This window comes from Ciconia boyciana, chromosome 5 (genome assembly GCF_034638445.1).
Source record: "Ciconia boyciana chromosome 5, ASM3463844v1, whole genome shotgun sequence".
NCBI classification, from domain to species: domain Eukaryota; kingdom Metazoa; phylum Chordata; class Aves; order Ciconiiformes; family Ciconiidae; genus Ciconia; species Ciconia boyciana.
The window spans coordinates 70,612,673-70,634,481 of NC_132938.1; the positions used below are offsets into that span (position 1 = coordinate 70,612,673).

The 21,809-nt window shown below is 39.6% G+C and overlaps 1 protein-coding gene across 5 annotated transcripts in view; it reads left to right on the plus strand.

Annotated features, from left to right (window-relative positions):
- INPP4B (inositol polyphosphate-4-phosphatase type II B) overlaps positions 1–21,346 on the plus strand; it is a 370,109-nt gene extending 348,763 nt beyond the window's left edge. For all 5 annotated transcript variants that reach the window (XM_072862441.1, XM_072862442.1, XM_072862437.1 and 2 more), the window contains 2 exons: positions 20,353–20,389; positions 21,222–21,346. In XM_072862441.1, coding sequence (XP_072718542.1) covers positions 20,353–20,389; positions 21,222–21,329 — 145 coding nt within the window. In that variant the 3' untranslated portion in view covers positions 21,330–21,346. The remainder of the gene's footprint in view (positions 1–20,352; positions 20,390–21,221) is intronic.
- Positions 21,347–21,809: the final 463 nt, after the last annotated feature.

Consider the following 21,809-nt stretch of genomic DNA (forward strand, 5'->3'; position numbering starts at 1 on the left):
GAGCCTCCTAAAGTCTGAATTTGGCATCCTCAACTCCAGTAGAGTCAGGATTTTCATGTCTGTTGCCTGCTTCACACACCTCTGCTCCCATGTCAGTGAAGATTCCAGTGTTGCATAAACTAAGCAAATTTCTTCTAGGAAACCAGTGGCGTGTGGCAGCATTGATATTCTGCCACTACATAAAGTACTGCAGCTCTAAATTTCTAAGCAATATGCAATGGCACTTGCAGCCAGTGTTACCAGGATATCCATTTCTTGTCCCTGCTTTTCACTGCCTGTCTCTTCTCTGCTTCTTCCTTGACCACTTCCTTCTCAGAGCAGGGCAATGCTGCTTGCATGTCCTCTCCACTTCAACAGAGGATTTGTAAGGGGGCTTCTGGTCGGTTTTGCTCCATCTTTGCTCTTCTGCCATCTGAAAGCACACCCCACTCTTGCCTCCAAGTGCTGGAGCCGAACAGAGGTGCACAGAGTGGGTCTGCATGTTGCAGGGAGGGAGCGGGTGGGAGAAAGATTTTTCCTATGACTGATTCCCGTGTGACCTTATGCTGCTGTCTCCAGCAGGAGAAGTTTTAGGGGGACAACTCCAGCCTTCCAGTAAGATCAAATCATCTGGGGAATAGACAGTAATAGGAGGAGGTAAAGATAAACTTCCTCTTACTTTTCCCAACCAGCTGGCTGAAATGACACTGAACCTTTGTCCAGTGTCTTAATAATAGCAAAATACTTGGTGATACTCTGATACTTTGGGTGGTACAGCGTTGTGGAAGATTCAAATGGAACTGCTCAGCACAAGACTGCAAATGAGCATTCAAGTATAATACAAACACAGTAAAGTTTAATTTAAGTGTGAAAATATGTGTTAAAACTTCCACAGGATAGAAGAGGAGAACATATTCCTATAACATTTCCCCCCCCCCCTTTCTCCTACTCATAATCAGATCTCAGCTAGTGTGGCATACCCAAGAGAGTCAAACTCTTCCATCTTTCAGTTCCAAATGATTCCATATCAAAAGGTAAATAAGAATCTGTTGGAAGTAAATCCACAATCTAAAGCATATCAAAATAGCTCACTTCATCTATTTATAATTCTGTCACCTGAAAAAATTGCAACACTTACTTCTTTATAGATTTTGCAGGTAGAGTGGCTAGACTATGTAGGTTCCTGCAGCTTCTCTGTCTTTTAGAAGTGCACGTAATGTGAACAAAAATAAGGCTTTTCACTCAGATTTTAGGTGCATTCGCTCCCTTCAAAACAAAGTTGCGGTTACCAATCTGACTACGTCAGTGGCATATTTCTTCATCTGACATAAAAGCAAGACAGGAGTGAGAAGGGAAATCAGGACATCTTCAACAAGAGATGTCTATTAATGCCAAAATACACCAACAGTGAATTTTCAGAACAGTTTTATCCTCTCTCACTTGCTGTAAGTAGGAACCCAGCTGGGTGATTTTGTTTTGGCATTAAAGTGTTGAGTTCTGTACAACTCAAAATTCAGCACTGAATGCAGAGTTGGTGTCATCTGAGACAAAGTTGATTTGGAATGTCAGGTGCTTTCTGATGAGGAAAGATTTTATCTGAAACCATGATCTGATCTGTCTCCCAAATATGATAAAGTTCAAATCCTAGAAGTTTGGCTCTCCCTCAAAACAGGTGCTGCAAAAACACATATGTTATTTATTTATTTTAGGTTACTAAGCTTAGGTTACCAACTTTAGGTTGCTAATGATAAACACACAATTAAAGTCTACTCATGATTAAGGTACTTGTAGTCAGACTCTGTTGCCTTATACATGCCTTTTTTTTTATTTAAAGAAAATCCAGCTTGTGGATATGCAGGGTATTCTGGACCTATGGTTTTGTTTAAAAATCTCTTCTTTCCCTTGCAGTCAAATAGGTTTTACATGTCCTCGTCCTAACATCAGCATTGAAAGATTTGGAACCTGCTGTCATGCTAACTGATTGCTAATAAATCTTTATTAAAAACTATAACAGTGAGATAATTAAAGTTTATTCTTCTCTTGTACTTAGTGATAGCCCTTAGAATTAGTTTTATACTCACCAACAGTTTTCCTTTAAGTAGGGGATTACTTTAAAGAAGCATATTTTGCACTGGTTTTCTGCATTCTGCAGTATGTTAAATTAATCAGCTGGTTTTACAGGCAAAGTAGTGGCTGAAATATAAAAGAAATCATAGCATAATTATCTCAGCTTTATGAATAAACCAACATAGATTTTGTAGCCTTGACAGAACAGAGGCCTCATCATCCTTGGCTGTATTTCATAGTCCACTGGAATAACTAAGCTTGGGACAGAGTTTACAGATGCCAACTTCTTGCTCTCGCACTGGATTCACCTCATGCAGATTTCCAGTTCTCGTGTACTTTGAGCATCCTTTCACATTGTAATGGCAGAAATCCAGCAAGAATGGACCTTGTCCAGTTCTAGATGTGAATTTTGCCATTTTAGCTGTTGCATTAAGTCGCTTGGACTGAAGGCAATTGAGGGCCCCGAGGTAGTACACAGTGTAGCCACCCATCTACAGCCTCTTTGTCCAGCAATGTTCAGATGTTCTGCTTGGCACTGCCTTGGAGCCCAGCAGTGTGAGTGCACAACATTGTATTTGTCAAAACTGTTACAGAGGAAGCATTCTTGAAAAACATTTCATCATACAGATTGTGTTTTCTTGCATCTAAATTACTATTTCATCCACTTGGAAGGAGGCAGAAGCATTATAATAAAATTGCTGCCTCTGTTGGATCAGGTTTCACTTGAAGAGCCTCTGTGAGGCTGGTTAAGACATGACTGTACTTGAGTTTTTGCTGAATAAGGTGATTTATGGGCTTCCCCACATAGAGGAGGTCTGCCTAACATTTTTCCTGACACACAGTTCCCATATGAAGAGATTATGTAGCACATTAGGGAATGCATCATTTGTAGTCTCTTAAAAGAATATTCCTGGAAAGGTGAGAGAAAATCCAGTACTTCTGAAGGTGTATTTAAGGCTTCTGCCACAAAGATAATCTTAAAAATTAGTTACAGATTTACTTAGTCATTTTGCATCCAATGCTGCTGACTTCCCTAAGCGAGAGGCTGATAATAAACTAATTCAGGAATGGGTTCGTGCCTGCAGGCAAATGTCCGTGGTGCAGAAAGAAGATCAAAGCATAGCAAATCTGCTTCAGCTGCATGCTGGAGTCTCTGCAAAGACAAGTTGCAGCATCCTGGCAAGAAGACTGCTTACAGCTAAAAGGCGGAGTTTTGGGCATAGATTTTCCTTAAGTGGACAGTAGTGACATGTCTCAGCAACAGCCCATAAATGCAGAGAGGCTGATGAGGGCACTGCGTTTAGCTGCCTGCCCTGTCCGTGGCCTGAGGTCCCTTTGACCGGGCTGTCTTAATTGTGTGTGATGCAGCTGAACCTCTGCAGTTTGTAGCTCAGTGTATTAAAGGTAAAATTGCATTGGTATTAGGCTACTTCAACATAGTGAGTTAAACTTGTTCATACCGTAGACACAGTAGTCTCCACAGAAAAAAAGACAGGGCAGAGGACAGGGTGTGGCAGGCTTTAATACTCCTTTGCTTGTGAGTCAACATTTCTCACGTCAGCGATGCTTTAGATTTCCTGGTGTAAAGAACCTTTTAACTTCAATAGAGATCAGATGCTTTTTTTCCTCTTCATCTTTTTCTTAATCCCGAGTTGCCAACAGCCCTTGTAGAAATAAAAAATTCCGTCTGGTTCTGCAGATGAATGCCTGACTTTTAATTAACCCAGTGAACGCATATAGATCAAATTTGCTGTATCCATTCATCTGTACTTGAATTAAGAAAAGGGATGTGTTCAGCACTGTAATGTAGTAAAGTTTATTTTTCATTAACCTGATTTGCACTTGTAAGTTAAAGCTCATTAGTACAGCTCATTCATCGTTTATATCTAGGGCCACTGGGGATGGTTTGATTTTCTACCTACTTGGTTCTAGGCCATAAAAATATGTCCATTACCTGCAACTTCCAGGTTTTTCATTGAATTGATACTTGTATTTGTAGGACCTAATATTATATAGCAACACAGTTTTCTTAGGGCTGGGTCCCTGAATCCAGATTTCTGAATCTGTCCACTTTAGCTTCTGCAGTATATAAATTCTGGGTCTGAGTTTTGCAGATTGGCCCTATTTTTATTCTTCCTAAGCAGCTGTGAATCGTCCTTGAATAACTTCTCATTTTGATGGGAGACCATATTGAATCATAGAAAACTGGGGCTTACAGAGCCCATCTCCCTCCCTGTTTCACTCCTGAGTGATGTTTAACTTGCTGGCATACCACTGAGGTTCCAGAAGGAAGAAAAAACAGTGCATCCTCCCTTGTCACTCCCCCCCAAAAAATTCAGGCAAATTTATCCCAGTGACTTCCTATCTTCAATCTTGGAAAGATTTTCCTAATGTCCACCTGAGTCCTTCTGGAATGCTGCAGGTAGTGAATCTTTCAGGAAACAAATGAGCTGTAGCAGAAAAGGCGTCGGACGGATGTTTGGAGGGAAACGTAGCACAGGAGGTCATATTCCATGTTGCTACTCAGCTGCCACAAGCTAAAACAAATATATTCAAGAAAGTTCACTCTAGTTTCAGGGGTGTTAAAAGCAGAGAAGTCCGGGACAGGATGCATTCTGAGCTTACTGGTTCCCTTAAAGGAATAAATAACGGCAACAAAAATATCCCTGATATTCTATAGCTGCTGTCAACTGGAGCGGGTTAAAAGATACTTGCTAATGGTGTATATAGTTAAGTATTTTCTTTCCTGACAGTTTTTCCTGAATAAACAATTTAAGTTGGATTTCTTTGCACTAACTAAACTGCTCTAAACGTGGTCCAACATTATTCTATATATACTTTTTATTACTCCTCAGTGCATAAGCCCTAATAACCAGCTAACGGTAATGTTTTCTTGTAAAATGCAAATATAACTTTTTGTATGGGAGCACCTGATTCCCTCTCCCTGCTAGCCTACACTAAGGGAAATCGATGCACAAACTTCCTAGCACAGCACAAAGCAATCAAGTCATTTTTAGGACCTAAGTGGGTCAGAGATAAAAATCAGATTCCAGGATAGGACAAAATAGGAGCCTACCAGATAGTCAGAGAGTGGCAAGTTGTTGGTGGAACTAAACCTCCTTCCTGAGTTATGTTGTTGTTGTTGTTGTTAGTGTGGGCTTAAACATGCTCACAGATGGAACCAGGCAGGTTCCTGATGTTGCTGAAATTGTGTAGCCAGTGAGTTCTTTCCCTCAGGTGCTATGTTCACTTTCAAATAGGACATTTCCTGACTAGACTACAGGCTCTCCTTAGCATTTATTCCTGCATGAATTGTACGGCTCAACATGAGCTGTGCTTTAACTGGTATAGAGAAGTCTTTGTAAAAGGCTGTATGGACTCTCTTTCATTTTAAGCCACACTTATTTTGGTTTCAGATCAGTAAGTAAAAACAGGTAGGTGCAAAATTAGAATGGTTTTCAATGAAGTAGGAGTTTCTATAGCGATTCCTCTGTTTTATTTAATTCTTGTTTCAGATTTGTTTCTTCTGCATGCATGTATAGGTGTCTTTCTTGAATAAGTCTGAATAAAAATTTACTAAGGGCATCAGGATTTCACCTTTTACTTTTAAAGCTTAAATGTAAATTTATCATGGCTTTTAATGAGTTATCTTGTGAGTAAGGATGAAAGATTTGACCAGCAGAAATAGAACCACGCAATAAGCTAAGCTGTTAAACATTATTTTTAGTTAAGAACAAATGCTATCTTTGAAGGTTCTCTATGCTTTGACAATCAAGAGTTTTAATGGTCTGTATGAGATGGATAGCATTAGCAAAGACTTTGTGGAGAACTGTAAGCAGACAGCCTTTTAGAATGGGAATACATTACACTGTGTTTGACAAAGTAGAACCATTGTATACTTTTATTGCAGTGCTGCCATTATTGGAACAAAGAGAAACCTCTTTTATATAAATATTCCCCAAGGGTAAAAAAGAAAGGTAAGAACACATACAACTAGTATATTCTCACAACTGTTTTATTCCCACCTCCCCACCCTCTCCGATGAATTAGCAGAGTTCTAGTAAGAAGGAGTGGGAGACTGGAGGAAAAAAAGGAGATTGGAAAAGAAAGCTGTCCTTATGAGATGCTCACGTGTTCTTCAGGAAGTCACCTGTCAACAGAGAAAGTTATTCACTTTAGCAACTACTGTCTTTGTGCAGTGAAGCTGCTGAGTTTTGACAGTTTGTAATGTCAGTGCTATCTTTGGGTCCTTTTACTCCACTTCATTTCCCAGAGTCTCTAGTATTCTGTATCAACTGCTGCTTCCCTTCAGGGCAGCATTTTCTGATAGTCTATTCTTAACTGTAAAACCTGGCTCTTCATTTCCCATATAGAATTTTCTCTTTAATTTATTTCTGGGACTAGGATTTTTATTTACAGTATGGTGTAATTTCTCAGGAGTCAAATATATAAATTTGGAATTCCCAGTACCTGTGGGCCCAGAGGTTCTGCTAATATAAGCCATAGCCATGTAAAACCTCTAGAGCTGCGTGGATGTTAAACTGGCTACATGACAGCTGGCTAAGCCTGATCTAAGTGTCTGTTGAATCCACATAAGGGTACTATTAAAAAAGCCCTCTATTTGTAGCCATGTCCTAGCAGTATCCAGTTGAAAATTCTTTGGTTCTGAGTTTCAGATGTGCCAGCATTAAATAAAATATAACTAAATCATGAAGTGAACTCCAGAGGAATATGCCACCATTCTTCCCCCAAGATAATTCAGCTGCTTTCATTTGTATTGTGATAACTCCTACTGACCCTGCTCAGAAATTAAGATCATTCTTTGCCTACTACTTTAAACTTATGTATAATGAAGAGAGAGCCCTTGTACCAAAAAGCCTGCAGAAATGATGCTAAAGCAAAGTGGATTGCGAGGCCAGGTTCTAAGTGACTTGACTGATCATAGTGTCCATCACTGGGATGAAGTTTTCCTCTTGTTCAGTCTATGTTGATGTTTTATGATAGAAGGAAATACTGTAATTCTTTTGTAAATTTTTGTTTTCAAAGCATTTATTTTGAAACTGATACATAACAATTTTAACCTCTTAAAACTAATTCCCCAGCTCTGAGTTGTTGAAGGCATTGTTTTTTTATAACCATACACTTGATAATGAATAATACAAAGACCCATCACCCTGCCTGTGTATGACTTTCTGTTTAGCCACAAACCAAACTAAGTGGCAGTGGTTTGACAGGCACTTTTTTGGTATTATAGTCCGCTCCACTTCTTTTTTAAGCATTTGTAGGATGGCTTTCCATGGTGAAGAGACTGACCAGATGTAATAACTCCCAGAAGGGGTGTAACTAAACCAAATAAATAAGATTGATGAATTCCGCCCCCCCCCCCCCAAAAAAAAAAAAAAAAAAAAAAAAAGTATCAGAGAAAGCGGAAGGGAGCATCTTGCCTCAAAGTGGTGTGACAGAAGTACAAAATTCAGGACTGCTTTCATCAAATTGCTACGACAACTTTTCTGTTCCTCACAGGGAAGCCTGTTTGTAGGATGATTGAGACTCCATCAAAGAGCATGAAACTGCATAGAACTGGTAGGGTCTGTGGGCAGTTGAGCATGGTTCTGCTAATCCAGCTTTCCTTCTGTATTTAAGGTGGCTTTTTTTGTTTTAAAGAGCATAATGAGTTCTTGCAATTTAGCATGAGTTGTGTTGTAGTTAGTGCTTTTCTATCAAGCCCTGGTTGCCTAATTTCTCAGCATTCATGAAAGTAAGTTTGTATTCACTTCCTCTCAGATCGTATTATGATAGTAGACAGGAATCACCATATGCCATAAAATAAAGTGAATACGAAGTTTCAGTATAGAGCATTCCAAGGTTACATAGAAGAATTAACATGGAAAATATATTGTGCTAAAATTGATATACTCATTTAAAAGTTAGGGGAATGAAAGGTGAAGAGTTCATATAGCTGTAGGCTTTTACAAAATGTCTTGTAGCATTGTCCAGAAGCTTGTATGTGAATTTATAGTTTCCATATGGATTACTGATTAATAAATACACATTGTGCTGAATTTTCAAACCTTGGATTACCTTTTCAGTACTTGAATGTAAGGGGGCATGGGGGTGGTATTTGGATTTTATGGATAGAGAGGTTTTTTCACAAGTCCTGAATTTTAGAAGGGAAGAGAGTAAACTGTAAATCTCATGAAATGGATCAGTCAATGTCTTATGAACTTTGGTTTCATAAGACCATTTTCTCATCTCAACCTACTTGCCCATGTTTCATAACCAGGTTTGTACTTTGCCTAGTGGTGGAAGGCAGGAAATGGGACTGCATTCCTCTAGTCCTCTGCCATAGCTGTCAGATGTAACTTGCACCGACTACAATACCCAGACTGAGAGAATTGTACTTATAAATTAACCCTGTATTTAATAGTTTCCCTAGTGCTAATGTATGTTGGAGACTCTAGAAAAGAATCCCAGAATTTAATTGTTGTTAGTATCACGCTGGTTTATGTTCTGACATAAAACAAATTTGTATCATGTGCTCCCAATAGTATATGGATTTACTATTATTGTGCTATTGGTTCATTGGGGTATTCTCTGGACCTCTGAGGTGGAGACTTAATAAAAATAATTAAATAGTGCTGTCCATAGCAGCAACAACAGTAATAAAGAATCAGACTAATCCACAAACAGAAAGTCAGCATACTGAAAAGGAAGATTATCTAAGGAGTAATCACAATGTTAATACCAAGTTAATCCTCTTGAAATAACAAGCTTACTCAAACCCCAGCACTGGGCATGAAAACTCAGTGCCTGAGTGCAGCTTGAGACCTTTCTTGAGATCTGAGGGGGAGGACATGCAGGGGTTACAGGCTTTGAGAGCGTCAGAGGGCAAATTTATTTCACGGGGCTGGACATTGCCCCATGTCTAGCTGACAGTAAGTGGTGTCAGACCTGACCTACACTTGAGCAACACTGCCCTTCCACAGAGGTTGTGAAATAATGATTCCTTTCCTCTGCATGAATGATGCCAGAGGAAAGGACTTGGCGGTTTATCAAAATATCATGCTTAACTTCCAGCTCAGGATATTTCTGCATTTGAAATAAGTTCAAAGGTAAATGCGCATTTCAGAATCTTATAAAACAGCTGAATGCTTGCATAGGACTTCTTAATTAACCCCTCTCAATTGCTCTGTGGAGTCAAGTGTACTTTAAAAGGTAGGAGGATTAAGGGACCTTTCCAAAGAATCACTTGCAAGCCATAATGTATGAGGGACAGAGCACTGAATGAATCCATGGGTCCTTTGTTATTAACTGGTGTAAATTGGCAGCTGTTTCCCTGGTGTCTGGTATTTGGAAATGCTGAGCAACTTGAGTCTAGCTCTACCTTCACAGACTGAACATTTTCTGAGAAGAAAAGAGCCATGCCTCTGATGCTGGACAAGGAAAATCTTGTGCTTTCAGAATTGTAATGCCAGGACTGGATCTGTCCCAAACTTGCATTGAGCTATTTGGATTTTTTCCCCTTATTTTGTGTGCTTTGCTCCCCCATTGGAAGCTGCTCCATAATGCATAACTACTATTTCACCTCTTGCTGTTGTGGCATTTAAAAAAGATATTCCAAAAAGCTGCTCAGGTAAATGAAGATTCCTGGGATGATGTGTTGCATCTTCTTGGACAAAGTGGGACTAGCAGTACATTAATTGCTGTAAGCAGTGGCATTTTTTACCCAATCATGGAATTGTAAAAGCAGCAGTCTTATCTTCTTTCCAGCACTGGAAAAAGCAACAGTCTGTCTTCTTTCCAGCAGTGGAATTATTTTTCTAATGAGTTAAATGAGCAGAAGGCTTTCAAGGACTTGCTCTGCACCTCGGAAACTCTTTGGTACCATAATGCTCTGTTTGACACACAAACGTTCTACCCCTTAACAAGAGCCAGCTGAGAAGCTATCTCCTTGAAGATCTGCATAAGCATCTTGAAGGCCCATCTGTGAAACTCATGTAGTTTCCTCCATCTCTACCCAGCCTATCTAAACTGAAAGGGAAGCAGAGCTTCCAGGAGTAAGGATAGAAAAGGTGGATTTTTCCTTATGAGAAATGTAGCTCTTTGGACTTCCTGGCTGGCACCTCTGCATAACATAATAAGCCAAGGCTAATATTATGAGCAAGTGTGTTCTCTAAATGAAATACCTGGAGAGATTCAAAGTTGGTCTGGCTGTATTTAAGTCTAGACATTTTATATTCCTTTTGACTTTCTGACATTGTCATTCCCTCAGGCAAACTGATTTTGTTGGCAGCGTCCGCTCAGCAGCTTATCCTTTTTACAGCCACTAGCTGGTTCATAGGAAAGCTCTTGTTCCTTGTTGGACCCTTATAATGAGAAACAACATAACAGTGGGTACAATTATTTCTGTTTTCCTTCTCTTGGCTTGATGAAAAAAATCTATGGAGAGGGTGATAGGGAAGGAGGCTGGAACCTCTGAGAAGCAGATGTCCATTGCAGGTAATTAATGCATGGATCTGGCATACCCAAGAGTTTTATAAGGAATCTGACACATGTCAGGATACAGCTGACTGCTTTCCCTGAAGCTCCTTTTCTGTCAAGCATACTTACCTTTTGACGTATCTGTAACTACTGCTGCGTACAGAGGTCTCAAAGTAGGAGTCAGATAACTCTTTCCTTGATTTATGGTGGGAGGTATGAGAAAGGATGTAATGCTCTTCAGGTGAACAGTTTGCATTTTCCTCCCATTCATGAATGAGCATGGTTTGATCCAAATGACATCCCCAAAATGAGCAGGAATCTTTCAGGTTTCTGCCACTGTTAAATTTCATATAGAATTCACAACAGGTTAATCAGGATGTTTGTTTGCAAGTATCCCTGGAGATGTTGCTGGAGAAGGCAATAATGTTCGTGCTTGTAGTAGACTTTCTGCACAGCAAGTCTTGAACAAACTCTTATGCTATTTTCTGATTGGAATAACACTTCTGTGGCTTAAGTGTAAAACAGGAAATCCCTTACCAATTCTGCAAATTGAAGGGTCTTCAATGTAGCTAATAAGTAAGTGCAGTTTTCGGTGGTCTGAAGTTCAAGATTAGTATTTTTCTGAGCTTTTTGGAATGCCAGTCCTTCCCTCCCACAGTGTATAGTCTCGAACTTCTCTTCTCAGGAGCTGCCTATATCACTGGCATGCTTATCGTAGTTGCTTAATGTTTGAAACTGTATTTTGAGTATAGACTTCACAGATACCACAGGCAACCCTACCAGATTATTTTCAGGGCTTGTCTATCAGATCAGCTGAACACTGAAGGAGAAACAGCCTTTCTTAATGCAGGCTGGAGAACTTGGGCATGCAATATCATTGGTCATTGGTCTTTTTTTTTTTCCCTGATCCTACTGCTTTGTTACCCATTTTTCCAAGTAACCTGCTATCAAATAATTTAATATAGGATTATCTTTCTCAGTGGCTGCCTGTCAATTTACAGCTCTATTTCATATAGTAGACTACAATTTTTGATCTCAGAAATCTACCCTGGAATATGACTAGCCACCAAAACAACTTCTGGAATTCCTGGAATTCTGGAATTCCTCAAGCTGGCCAATTAACAACTAGCTCTGGTTTTCCAGTCTGCAGCACAAACATATGCAGCCAGGAATAACAGGATCTATTTTGTATTTTCTGTTTTGTATGCTACTTCTGCCTACTAAGTCTTTGCTCACAAATGATCAATTTTTGTCAAGTACTGTGTGAGAACATTCAACTTCTTAACATTACAAACCAAAATTCTGGTTGATTTGATCTCATTTTCAGGGTTTTCTTTTCTTTGGGAAACAGGTGTTCAACAAATAACCTCATACTTTTAAGACTAATTATTTTCTTTCTTTTATTTGTTTTTAACATTGTAGTTTTTCATTAAATGAAGCAATTGTCTAGTAAATACCTTTCAATTTAAAAAATGACAGTCTAATTACTTGTCCATTTTGCATTACTGAGAGACACAACTTTGGCTGTGAAATGGAATTACAATTTCTAGTATAAACTATATTTGATGCTTTCAGTTAGAAGTTATTGTACTGACAGCATGTATTCTGCAAGGGTCAAAATGACTTTAAGAACCTTCTGTTTCAGATTAACTTTTGAGATTTTTTTTCTTGTTGGGGATGTGAGGTACTCAGAGTGCCCTAACTCCCCACCCCACTTTCTCTTTCAGAGGATAGCATGCGAAGAGATCTATCTCTGCCTCCTTCCTGGGAACTTGCTAATGTGTGCACTGATGCTGATAGGGAGTGCTGCACTGGAAGATTCAGCAGCTGAGGGTAATTGGCCCATGGTTGCTTCAACTGTACACGATTTAACAATGCCATTTAGTCTCCCGAGGGTAATCCAGTATAGCTGGAAAGCACCATGGCTTGTCAGAGAAAGCCGGCAGCTGGCAGCCAGGAGGTTCCAAATTCTCGTTCTGCTTCCGCTGTCCACTCCGTGTACAGTCTGTCTCATCACCTTCCAGCCTTAGTTCAACACCTGCCCTGCCTCCCTGCACAATGAGGGTAATGCCTGTTTAACCACCAGCATCGCACAGCCATTTTGAGTACTAACTTGTTATAGCCTAAATCATTGCTCGCAATGCATGCACTGTTATAAAAACATACAGTCCAACACAAAATATAGCAGAGGAAGCAATTGGGAAGAAAGCACACAAATAATGAGCAAAGAACATTCCTGAGGAAGTGAAAATTCCTCAAACATTGTACAAAGTTGCAAAGAAATGAAAGAATTTGGTCCATCAAAGCTGATGCTGGGAAGCTGATGCTCAACAGACTAGAGAAGACAGGAAAGAAATGGAGATCTTAAAACATTACACAAAAAGTTAGACTGTATACAAACATTTGATAGTCAGTGATGCAAATGGTTAAGAAAGACTTCCTCTGAATATTAAAGGAGTTGCTATTTTGACAAAAAGCAAGATTTTTCTGTGAGGTGAAGGGGAATTACTGCTGTGCAACTAGATGAACAGAGCAGCCTGTGCACAGAACAGCTGCCAATACTGCTCCACTGTCAGAAGAACAATAGAAAGAGCAAGGGAGGAGTTAAAAACAGGGCAAGAACACAATAGCTGAATTGTTAAAAGCCAGTTAAATAAACATTAGCAAAGCATTGGATCATATGTACCTGCTCGTGTGTTTGTTTTTAATCCTCAAAACCCACTGCTTCCTGTGATGAAACCAGAAGCCCATATTATCTCTGCCTGATGGAGGTTGATGAATCTTTTAATGCAGGAATGGAACCTCACTACTGGAGTATAGGGAACATAACACCTTTGAAAAAAAAGTATAAAGGATTCAGGCAATAAAAAAGGCAAAGATCAGGAAGTAGAAGTGGGTAGGTAGATAAAGGCAACACTTGTACTAACTGTGTGGAAAGTGTTTCTGCTGATGCAAATTATACAGGTGTCTATAGTTCAGTATTAATACTGTAAAAAAGTTATGAAAGTTATTATCAAGGAGTTATGATTGGTTTTATAGAGGGGGCAGGTGTGAGACAATGCAGCATCATGATTTGACGTGTGAATGGGATTAAAAGTGAGAATGAAGATTAAGGTATTTGCTATCTTCAGTGTTTCTCTGGATGCACTTCAAGTTAAGAGGGGTGTGTTATAGAAAAAACAAAGCAATAGGGTGTTTTCTGCGTAAGATCACTACTGCTATAAAAAACTATAAGAAATAACTGCAGGGGCACTAGAACCACAAAGGGGAAAATCAGTTAACAGCTGAAAAGTTTGGTGTGATATGATGGTATATCTGATGTGATATTAGGACCTGGATTTTCACTGTACTCTTCAAGTGCATAGAGAGAAATGTGGGTGAGTTAGAGAATGTGACGCTGGATGAGCTAATAGAGAAACCTTGAACTCAGATTGCACAGATATTCTTTTCACTGGCAACAGCAGCAGCTGTTGTTTCTTCTAGTTATTGGACATGTATACCCCTCATTTTCTAAAACAAAAAATGTAACTCTGTATTGTACCATGTTCTGACCTGCTTACTTCATGAAATCCCTCCACCAGCTAGGAACTTGGCTTATACTCTCCTGTCTTTCTAGCCTTCTATTCCAGTTGTCAAAGCTGGACAATCCTTGAGCATAACTGGAAGACATGTTTAATTGATTGTGATAATTCTTAGAAAAATGGATTCAACTTGGACAGTAAATCCATGTAGTTGGATTACTATACTTACTGTAAGTGTCAAGAAGATCAAGCGGTTGCAGCTAGGAAAAAAATATAGAATGTTGAAATGCCTCAGCCAAGAAATAACATAAGAAAGACCCATGGAGGCACCCAGGGGGCTTGATAAGCTCTGATAGTTCAGCCAACACTGAGATTAAAAAGAGATACCTCTTAAGTGCTGCAGAGAAATTGACAAAATTACAGTATAATAAAACATTGCATTTGATATCAAAGTGAAGCTTTATCCAAATGTGCTGGTTTTGGCTGGGATAGAGTTAATTTTTTTCACAGTACCTAGAATGAGGCTATGTTTTTGAGTTGTGCTGGAAACAGTGTTGATAACACACGAATGCTTTCCTTATTGCTGAGCAGTGCTTACACAGAGTCAAGGCCTCTTCTGCTTCTCACAACACCCCACCAGCGAGTAGGCTGGGGGGGCACAAGAAGCTGGGAGGGGACACAGCCAGGACAGCTGAGCCCAACTGGCCCAAGGGCTATTCCATACCATATGGTGTCATGCTCAGTATATAGAGCTGGGGAAGAAGAAGGAAGGGGGGACATTAGGAGTGATGGCGTTTGTCTTCCCAAGTAACCATTACACGTGATGGAGCCCTGCGTTCCTGGAGATGGCTGAACACCTGCCTGCCCATGGGAAGGAGGGAATGAATTCCTTGGTTTGCTTTGCTTGCGTGCGTGGCTTTTGCTTTCCCTATTAAACTGTCTTTATCTCAACCCATGAGTTTTCTCACTTTTACCCTTCTGATTCTCTCCCCTGTCCCACTGAGGGGGAGTGAGCGAGCGGCCTTGTGGGGCTTAGTTGCCGGCTGGGGTTAAACCACAACACCAGTCAGTGCACTAATAGTATCACTCTCTGGACTGGAAGGTGATGCATAAAATAAAACAGACATGAGAAGGCTGTAGGGAGTGCAGGTGAGAATTCTTCAAAAGATGGCAAGTGCCAAGTGGAACATCAAGTTAAAATCAAATGTGGGTGTTAGAGAAAGATTAAGGTCTGAAATAATGGGACAGGAATAGCTACAGAGAGATTAGGAACAGGCCTAGAAAAAAAATAAGGACAGGCCAGCCCCGGAATAATCACTGAAAGGAGGGCAGGACGCTTTATGAGAAACATGCCCACGATGCCCTGAACAGTGCAGTAAGTCCTAGGCCAAGCACAAATGGACACACTGTACTGACACACTGAGACAAAAAAGTTTGGAGATCATCACAGTACGCTTCCCAGGTGACAGCCCTCATAGCAGCAGTCAGCTGAGTGCAAGAAGGCATTCCTGTGCCCTTGAGTCCATTAACCTCTGCTTGACAAGTTACGGCAGTGACTCTGACTACTTACCTGGCTCAGACCTCTGTTTGCCAGGAGGAAGGTGAAAGAAGATGACTTTCATGTCCTCTAAAATGTAAGGCATCAGATATAAGTTTATACAAAAGTTATGAATACGCATTATACCTATTCCTTTTACACCACAGCACTTGTCATTTAATAGCATGCTGTCAAACTGAGATGTCACAAAATATGTACAACAAATACTTTGGTATAAAACTGAATTTGCATCAATTACATCTGACAAAGAATGGAATGAGCTACGTATTTTTGGCAGGCAAGTAATTAGTGAGAAGTGGCTTTGACAAAAGGACTGTTTTACAGCTCAGACAATTAAACTATTCAGTGTTGCTCTGAGCTGAAAGGAACTATCTTTTCCCATGTCTTGCCTCCAAAGCTATAAGAAATCTGCAGCAGAGCAGTATTACCCTCCGTACACAACTCCTCAGCTCACACACCTGGAGTGCTGCCATTCAGACTGTGCCTTGATTTTCTTGTTTTCTTGCCTCTGTTGCTATGTCCTGCCACTGTGGCCCTACCTTGTGTATTAGGTTCAAATTCTTTGTTCCTGTTTGCAAGCTTATGCCAGGTAGCCTTTTCTGTGCCAGCATTCCCATTGGCCTGACTCTACTGTTACTCTCAGAGGGATTTTAAGATGAAAGTTCTTGGGGCGGGGGAACTCTCAAATGCTGACATAATGAATGGTATATAAGTAGTTGGGATAGATTCCAAACCAGAGGAATGCAAGTTAAGAAAATAGTACAAACTTTTTGGGTATAAATATGAAATGTTTAACACAGTTTCCTAGAAACAGAGTGATTTCAGTATAACGCATAGTAGAATAAAGTTCAGATTCTCCAGTGCAGTGGGATTTTGACTCTGGTAAGTGCTGTAAAGATGAGGGTATTCCATAACTGAAAATCAGGTATGTTGGCTGGGAGGGGCACCTGGTAATAATGAATGGATTAATGCTGGCAGGCGTGCTTTGTGCAGGTTTGAATGTTGCTTCGGTTTGTTATTTGCTCATCATGACGTGTATTGTTCTGAAGGCATGGGCTTGAGAAGGGCTTGTCTAAACAAGAAAGTGCTACATGGGTTACTTGAATCACCTTATAAACCTGCAGTGATAAACTGTGCAAAAAGGTGTGTGGAAACACTTGGTTTGTTTTTTGGTTTTGCTTTGTTTTTTTCTTTAATACATTGTAGGTAATCACCTCAACATTTGCTTTCAGTGCAATGCTCTGGGAAAAGATCAGTTGCCATCCTGGAATGAACACATGAGAAATATTTAGGTAGAAACAATGGAAGTGCACTGCCTGTATGCACAGCATACACTGCCCGCTAAAATACGGTGCTCAGTTCTGGTGTCTGTATAAAATGGAAATTAATAGAAAGGAGGGTTCAAACAATGGGCTACATAGGTTAGGCAGAAGGCAAGCTGTGTGAATCTTATAGAATTCAATGTGCTTTATTTCTCAATAGGTCTATCAATAAGGCTGGATAGAGTTTTATTATATGGAGATGTCTTTGAATATGGCGATATGAGATATGTTACAGCAGGGCAAGGGAGAAGGATGGGCTTTTTGATCTCAACAGGAGCCTAGCAGTATCCTGGGGCTGCGGAGTGACGTAACGATCTTGCTGGCTATTGGAATCTTTTAGACAAGTTTATTCCTCATATTGGAAAGAGGATAAGGTGGTTCTTCTTGCGTTGGTATGTATGGAGGATCTGAGTAGCTGTGCTCATTCCCCTTCTTCACAGGTCCTGAACATGGATGAAACTCTTCTGTCTCCACATTGAAATAATGACTGCAATTAATTGCCATGTGTCAGGACTTTAGTCAGGTGCCTGAAGCAATCCTTCTTCCTCTCATGCTTAACTTGGTTTCTGGCATTTTTGGTTTTCTTTCTCTTAAACATCCAAGATAACTTAGAGTTTTAGGTAGCATGCTGAATAGGGCAAGCAAGCTGGGAGATGGTACAGAGGCCCCTCTCAAATGCCTTGACTGTATGCCCTACTAATATGTTCACAGTGATCCCGAATGCCTGAGCTAGGGTTTTTTCCACAGGTCAGACTGCCAGGCACCTTTAAAAATGTTTTAATCCACTTTCCTAAGAAAGCAAGGTTTATGTAGTCATGTCTGGTTTTGGCCTCCAATAAGCTCAAAAGTTGTTGGCTAATTTTAATGAAATGACAGGAAAATCATAGTGTCAGAGACATTAAGCTTCCACAAGTTTTGGGCAACTGGGTTAATGCAGTGGCAGAAGTTGCGTTCACCAGTGAGAACTTTCTCTGTGGCAGATGCTGTAGCAGACACCAAGGAATTCATCCAAGAGATACATATCTCTCAAAATCTTTAGAGCCATGATCCATGGATCTACTCATTTGCTCTTGGCTTTTTATATGGTATCTTTTCTGGGGTTATCTTGGTATATCTCAAGTAAATTCCTAATCTTGTAAGGCTTTCAGGTCTCATCTTTTCTGTTCTCTACCAACAGCATGGCCAGTCCTTTTTAAGGACTAACATCCTTGCTTTAACTGGAAGATTTTGACATGTTGCGGGTCATTTCTGTAATATGTAATTCACTGGCATGTGAAAGGGTTGGGTCTGATGATCTGGTATTGTCCTCAGGCTTTATTTAATTTGAAGCAAAAGCTCTCCTGTGCAGTTTACCCTGTCTCCGCACCATTGGTTATACAATGGAACTTTCTCATGTAGTTAACAAAGCCTGTTCTTAGAGTAATATCCATCTTGTGATCCTGAAGTACAATAAACATAAAAATCTATTTTCCCAATGAAAAAGGAGGTCTGGATTTATCAGGATTAATTTTTTCAAACGGAAGTTTCTCCATCATGTCTCAAAGCTTGCAGCACTTAAAAGAAGAATGTGCTACGTTCTAGAAAGGTTTGGAACTATCAAGGCAAATTCCCTAATGGTAGCTAAAAACACCACTTAGTACCATGTCTACAACTGAGGGGACAAAATAACTGTGATAGTCATACAAGGTGCTGCTTTTGATCATAAAATCAGCTGAGGAGCTATGATCTTTATGTGCAAAACCAAAGTAAAAAGAAAAAGCTTCATATAATATCTTTGTCCTATTCACTGACTGTGAGTGTTTCACTAGCATTTCAATCCAGTTTTCAAATTTACTCCCTGGCCCTATTTTATTTAAAACACATTAATTTCACTCATCCATCTTTTTTCTGCAGCAAACTCTATGACGACAATTGTGGTTATTTGTGGTTATTTAATTGTGGACTATTTTTAAATATATATATTATGTTAATTACTCTGTGAATGCTACCATTTATCTTTCTGGATGAAATTGATCCATTTGGTTATTACAGTTTACTAGACTGATAACTTTTGAATCTCATGGTAAAAACACCTGTTTTCACAAAATATGCTAAGCTGATACAGAACATCTAATTATCACTGTTTAGAAAACATTATTTTCTTTTTAGAAAAGAATATGGGTGAGAAAATGTCAGTAAATGTATTCCAGAAAATAATCACCTAATACATTATATCAAATCTTCTCTGAATCCTAGTAAGACTAGTAAGTCATTCAACCTTAGTTCACTGACAAAACAAATCATTGTCCATTCATTTACACATTATCTTCAAAATCAGTGCAATGAAATGTCATACCAAACCTACCATATATATTCTCAGGAGAAAATCAATATAACACATGGGCTACAAAAGCTACTAATGTAATAGAAAAAAGAGCATGTGATCCTATCACTACAGAAATCTTGGTAACAATTTTTAATGACTAATATCTGAAAAATGATGTATTTCTCCGTCCTAATTAATAAGGACTCAAAGTGGAGTAACATTCAGAAAAAAAGTGTTCTCATCTTTTCTCTGCTTGCTAGTCCTAGGACTCCATTTTGATATTAAATCTGTGCAACTAAATCTGTGTGTTTCTCCGACACCCACTGATTTTAGAAAGGATTCCATGTAGATGGTGTAAAAAAATCCATCTTTATTTACCTATAGTACTACATAAAAGATTTTTATTTTACGGGTAGCCTCTTTTCCTGGCATGATTTCACCAAAGATTTCCAAGAGTAGGTATGACTGACCAGTGCACAAAAATTTCTGCTGGTGACCCCTCAGAGTAAAATGAGAACTGTCTAAACTGGGTCAATAGATAAGTTTGGAAATCAATAAAAGAATAACAAATAAAACATTTCCCTTTCAGTTTGTAATATGTCTGTGGTTTTAGGGTTTAGTGTGTGTTTTTGGGGTTTGGGGTTTTTCAGTTTCATGTAACATTTTCATATAGAAACTAGGATTACAGAGAAAAGGAATATTTCAGTACAAACACTTTGTTGAAGGCACTGACAAATAGTTTGGGATTTTCCTCGAGTCTGATGAATATTCTAAAAAGAAATACACATTCTTGAAAAGCATTAAAGCAAAGAGAGCTACCCATATCCCACACAAATGTACAGCCCGTGCTTCCTCTATATATGGTACTGCCTCTGACACATGAGAAGTTGACAACCGGAAAAGGAGTGTCACACAAATAACTTCATCAGAAAAGAATAGCCTGCACTAGCATTCCTTTCAAGTTGTGTGCCTGTCGAAAAGTGAAAAGGTTCACTGAAGATTCATTTTAGTTTTTTTACCTGTCAACAGAGGTCTGCTCTTCCCTATGATCTTAAGCATACCTGATTCTGAAAAGGGATGGCTGAATGAGGTCTTACCCTATATTCTTTTTCTGTGTAGGTGCCAGCAGGTCATGAAGCAAGGATTTTCAGTTAAGGTAAGCCAAGCTGAATAATAATTCACCACAGAGATTGTTCCTAGTTTTGCATGATGTGTGCACCTTTGCTTCTGCAAAACACTAACTCCATGTGAAGTGGTAACACCAAGAATTCCTTTACAAGAACTGACACAGGTATCTCAAAGCATTCAGCTGTGCCCTTGTGCTGGCCCCGCAGGTTTTCTATGTAGGTCACCATGTAATGTTTTACTGTCTCCAGGGACCATTTTATGTCAGAAAGTGACAATGACTGCTCCAGTTAGAATTTTAAATGGGGAGGTAGGAAGTTACAAGTTGAGACCACCCAAAAGAGAAGAAACTTCCCACAAATGATAGAAAAATGGTAGTAGGCTTTTAGCCATGTGTTGGAGGTAAAGTTTTTCTTAGAACTGGCCAACAGGATGGGACAGGATGTTGTCAGGTTGCGTGTTGCAGCTCCATTAGTGTCTGCTTAATTTGTAAATGAAGAGAGTGGAAAAAAGCCCACAAAAGCTTGGTCTTTTCTGGAAGCCTAACACAGCCAGCTGTAATATAAATTAATTGGCAGGTGATTCTTACTGATTTTTTTTTTGTAATGAGAAAAAGTCAGAGTGCCAATATCCCTTTTATATGATTGAGGCTTTTGATATATGACAGATTGTTAACTTTTTTATTCTTAGATCCCTCTGCCATCTAGGTAGGAAAGCAATCCTGCAGTGCTTCCAGCAGGGTCTTCAGGAGACTTGAATTACAGCTCATAGCACTGTAATTAAGACTTGGAGCTGGGACTTTGCCTTTTACTTGATTCTGCCTTTAGCTGGCAGGTTAAGCTATTGTTAAATTTCTTTCCTAGGTTTTAGAGCTCAGAAGAATTTTCTTCAAGCGCAATGAAGGGATCTCTGGTGCAGGTTCAGACTTATCCAGCTTCCCACTGTTGGCCACACAACTCCTGAAACTGTAAGAAATTATGAAAAAAACCCCACCACTTGGGGACAAGAGAGGAACAGATACCTGGTATCTTTTAGAAAGGCTGCTCCTTGCCTTCTGAAATTTGAAGGACTAAATGGAAATACTTTCTTCCAAGGAGAACTGACAGAGGTGTTCCCAGGTCCTCCTCCTGCATGGAATATGGGCAGCCATCTTTGCCTCAATGGTCTTCAGGAATATGTGTCCCTTTTTAAAATCTTTATCAGACCTGGGGACTACCCCACAAAAGCAACAGAAAGGAAATTGTTTTAATATGTTGTTGTGGGGTACCAACTCTATTTTATGCTAGATCAAGCATGTTGGGGAACAGACAGATAAGAGTGAAATAATCCCAAGCTGGGGGAGTGGTGGGGAAACAGGGAGTAAGTACTTTTGAAATATTTTCCCTTTGCATTCCCAGCTGAGTATTTTGGAGATGGGGTGACTGATTTTATCTGGTTGTGTGGGTCACAAT